The 3780-nt window shown below is 43.7% G+C and overlaps 1 protein-coding gene across 1 annotated transcript; it reads right to left on the reverse strand.

Annotated features, from left to right (window-relative positions):
- Positions 1–464: 464 nt before the first annotated feature.
- LOC143785345 (tripartite motif-containing protein 16-like) lies at positions 465–2399 on the reverse strand. Its single transcript, XM_077274107.1, has one exon. It carries the CDS (start codon positions 2397–2399, stop codon positions 966–968), a length of 1434 nt encoding a protein of 477 aa, XP_077130222.1. The 3' UTR covers positions 465–965.
- Between the last annotated feature and the right edge of the window lie 1381 nt (positions 2400–3780).

Genomic DNA, 3780 nt, shown 5'->3' on the forward strand with positions numbered 1-3780 from the left:
GAACCCACCAAGAAGACTCACAGCAGGACTGAATGGATCTATTAGGTTTATATTACACTGAAGGAGTAAATAATGTAAATCCACAGATTATCAATGTTATAGTCCTTCCTGCAGGAAGCATCTCTGAGGCCTAAGTTCATCCATCTTAAAGGGAACCTGTCAACAGATCTTCATACCCTAAACTAATGGCAGGTATGTAAAAATGCTTTAATTTCGATGAAATGTTGACCTTTCTTGTAGAAATCCATTTTTCTGTTTTTAGCTAAATCCCTAGTTGAAATTTGAACGCTAATGAGCTGCAAGTGCAGTGGGGTTGGAGGTTGCACTTGCAGCTTTCCTGCCTCTCTCCCTTTTCCCCGCCTGCTGCCTCTTGTCTCTGACTGACAGGTAGGCGGCGGACGGTGACCAGGGAGAGAAGCAGGAAAACTGCAAGTGCAACATCCAACCCCACTGCACTTGCAGCTCCAAATGCAGATACAGTACAACACAATGATGGGACACGAGGCGTCAGATCCCTGCTCCACCATTCAGCCTGAGCCACTGAGTCCTGTGTTGTCATCGCTATGTCCACACCGGTCACCGACCAGAGCAGCGCATCAAGTGATCGAGGCGAGGGGAGGATTTTATTTTCTATTTTGCCACTCATATGTGGGGGGCACAGTAGGGCATCATACTGTTTATGGGCCATCACCATGACATATCCCAGCTATATACCAGCACTTTATCAGATAGGATTAATCATTTACTGAATAACAATTATCAGTCTCAGGACAATTCACCCATTAATATTTACATTCTGCTCAATCATTGATTCTGCATCAGATCTACAGGGAAGAAAAAAAAACAAAAGGAACAATCCCCCCATGACACTGTATTAGGGGGTCCTGCTGATAACTCACTGTATACAGATGTGTCCATGTGACAAGGAATAATGGAATTATAATGTGACAAGGACGACATCGGCCTCAGCTTCTTATTGTAACAGAGGCTCCATCATCCACATAGAACACAACATGTAGGGGTTCAGTGAAGGAGGCGGTGAAGGTGTGTAAGTGTCTGATGGGGTCACACAGCTCATAGAAGGACAGACGCTCGGCCTCATAGTCTAAGAAGACTCCAAGTGTCGGACATGTTGGCTTTACACTGAGGGCTGAAATGAATGAGTTATGAAATAATTCATATACACCTTCGTACATGGACAGACACCAAGATTTATCATTAAGTCCAATATCAGACTGTAGTCCTTTCTTTTCTATACTGGGATAGGACATTCCAATGGCACACATTCCTGTCTGGTCCCACTCTACCTCCCAGTAATGTCTTCCTGAGGAGAGGCCACATCTGCTTAACACTTCGGAGTAGTCCACAAATCTTCCTGGTGATTTTCGTCTATTCTGTTCTTTTTCTGATCTTGTTGCTGTTTTCAGATCTTCTGATATCTTCACCCATCTATGAGCAGTGGCCAAATCCAGCAATATGTCTGGGGCATGGACCCCGAGCTCTGATGTTACATTGGTGACAATATCCCTCATAGATCGGTGTAAGGTCAGTGAGATCAGAACCTCATCCAGATCCTCCTCAGTACTGACCTCTCCACCATTTCCTTCTGTATCCTCATCTCCTCCATGACTACTTAATGTAATGTCACCTTCTTGTAAGAGTCTTATTGGGTCGGTGACACGACACATCTCCACATGACGCATCTTCTTAGACAGCTTATTCACTTTTATTTCCAACTTCTTGATGAGATCAGATATCTTGGACACAATCTTCTCCTCCTGCCTAGAGACCTCGCTCAGTGCTTTATTTTCTGCCATTTCCAGTTGCTTCTTAAGGTCCTTAAATCTTTTACTGATGTTCTTCTTCTCATCGGAGGCTTTCTCCTGGATCTTCCTCTTACGATCCTGTAGATTCTGGACTTTTGTCTGAATTTCTGCTTTTTTGGGATTTAGTTCATTGTGATATTCCATCAGTTTCTTCTTCTTCTTCTCAGAAGCCTCATCTAGAAGTTCCACCTGGTGTCCTCGGTGTTCGCCAACCAAACAGCAAGATACACACAGACAAGCCGCATCCTGCGGGCAGTAATACTCCAGAACCTTCTTGTGGAGGGAACATTTTTTACTGCCAAAGGAATCGGTGGGTTCTGTTACTATATGATGCACTGTCTTATTGTGGGCTGTCAGGTGGTCGTCACATAGTGAGGCCTCACACTGCAGACAGGATTTCACATCCGGGACACTAGACTTTGTACAGTAAGTACAGAAGATTCTGGTCTCCTCCAGAAGTAAATTTCTTCTCCACCTCTTCCTATCAGGATGAAATATACAGTTGGACTCCGGCAGAAGACGCTGTATGTGGCTGATGAAAGACTCCTCATTAGGCCGGGGCCACACTTGCATGTGCAATGAGAGAAACTCGCACAAGTCTCTCGCATCAATACCCGGCATTCGGGAACGGAGCATTCAGCTACATAGAAATACATGTGTCCGCACTCTCCAGTCCCGAGTGCCGGGTATTGAGGCGAGAGACTCGTGCGAGTTCCTCACAAGTGTGACCCCGGCCTTAGGTCTCTTTCTGACGTCAGTGAATAAACGAGCTGCTATTCATCAGTACTTGGTCTGTGCCAGTTTTTACTAGTGATTTTCTCAGATGATTGTAAAGCTTCTCTTGTGTTTGGCCACGTTCACACGGTCAGTATTTGGTCAGTATTTTACATCAGTATTTGTAGCCCAAACCAGAAGTTGTGATAAATCCAGAAGTGGTGACGAGTTTCTATTATACTTTTCCTTTCCTGATTTTGGCTTATAAATACTGAGGTAAAATACTGACCAACTACTGAACGTGTGAACGTGGTCTTATTACAGTGTTAGGCCTCATTTATATGTCAGTATTTCATCAGTATTTTCTATGCCAAAACCAGGAAAGAAACGTATAGAGAAAAACTATAATTAAAGTATTTGACACCTGTTCTGTGTTTTGGAGACGCTCCTGCCATAGAAATACTGATGTGTGAATGAGGCCTTAGTCACATCCGTGTGTGATTTTCACAGATCCATAGACAGTGGTGTAACTAGAGTCCGATGGGCCCCGGTGGAACATTTGACCCTGGTCCCTCCCCGCGTGTCGGTGAGATGTATGGGTCCTTGTAGCGTTCTATATCTGATGAAGACATACTAGTTGTAATCCCTCTCCCATTATTTAGTAATGTCCGCCGTCCTGGTATATGTTCCCCATTCTGCTGCTGTTATTTAATGCATAGAAAAAAAAATGGTCTTACTCCCCTTCCCGCCGTCCTCTTCTGCTGCTTTTTATCTGCAGGATCTGCACTAAACTACACAATAACAATCTCTCTGATTATTGCATTTTTCTTGCATTTTTTTGTGCATTTTCTCTTTTTTTTATGCGTTTTTGGTGCAGATGTGAAGCCGCGTTTTTTTTATACTACAGATACTTTGGTTCTGCATTAAAAATGGAGCTGTGTTTTTTTACATGTGTTTTTTTTTTCAGGCTCCTCATAAAGAAACAACGTACAAAGACCGCAGAGTTCAGCAGCGTCTTCAGACCACAGAGGGCCGGAGGTTACATGAAATCACATCCACTTTACTTGGACGGTTAAACGCAGCAGATTTTCTGCACATAAAACTGCAGCATTTACACCATGTGTGACCACGGCCGAACTGTGCAAACAAAATGGATGTAAATTTATGAGAACTGCTGCCCGCTGTGTCTAAAAATTGTAGTGACTCCACCTGGCTATGAAGAGAATCCACAAAACTTTAC

This window comes from Ranitomeya variabilis, chromosome 7, assembly GCF_051348905.1.
Source record: "Ranitomeya variabilis isolate aRanVar5 chromosome 7, aRanVar5.hap1, whole genome shotgun sequence".
In the NCBI taxonomy this organism is placed as follows: Eukaryota; Metazoa; Chordata; class Amphibia; order Anura; family Dendrobatidae; genus Ranitomeya; species Ranitomeya variabilis.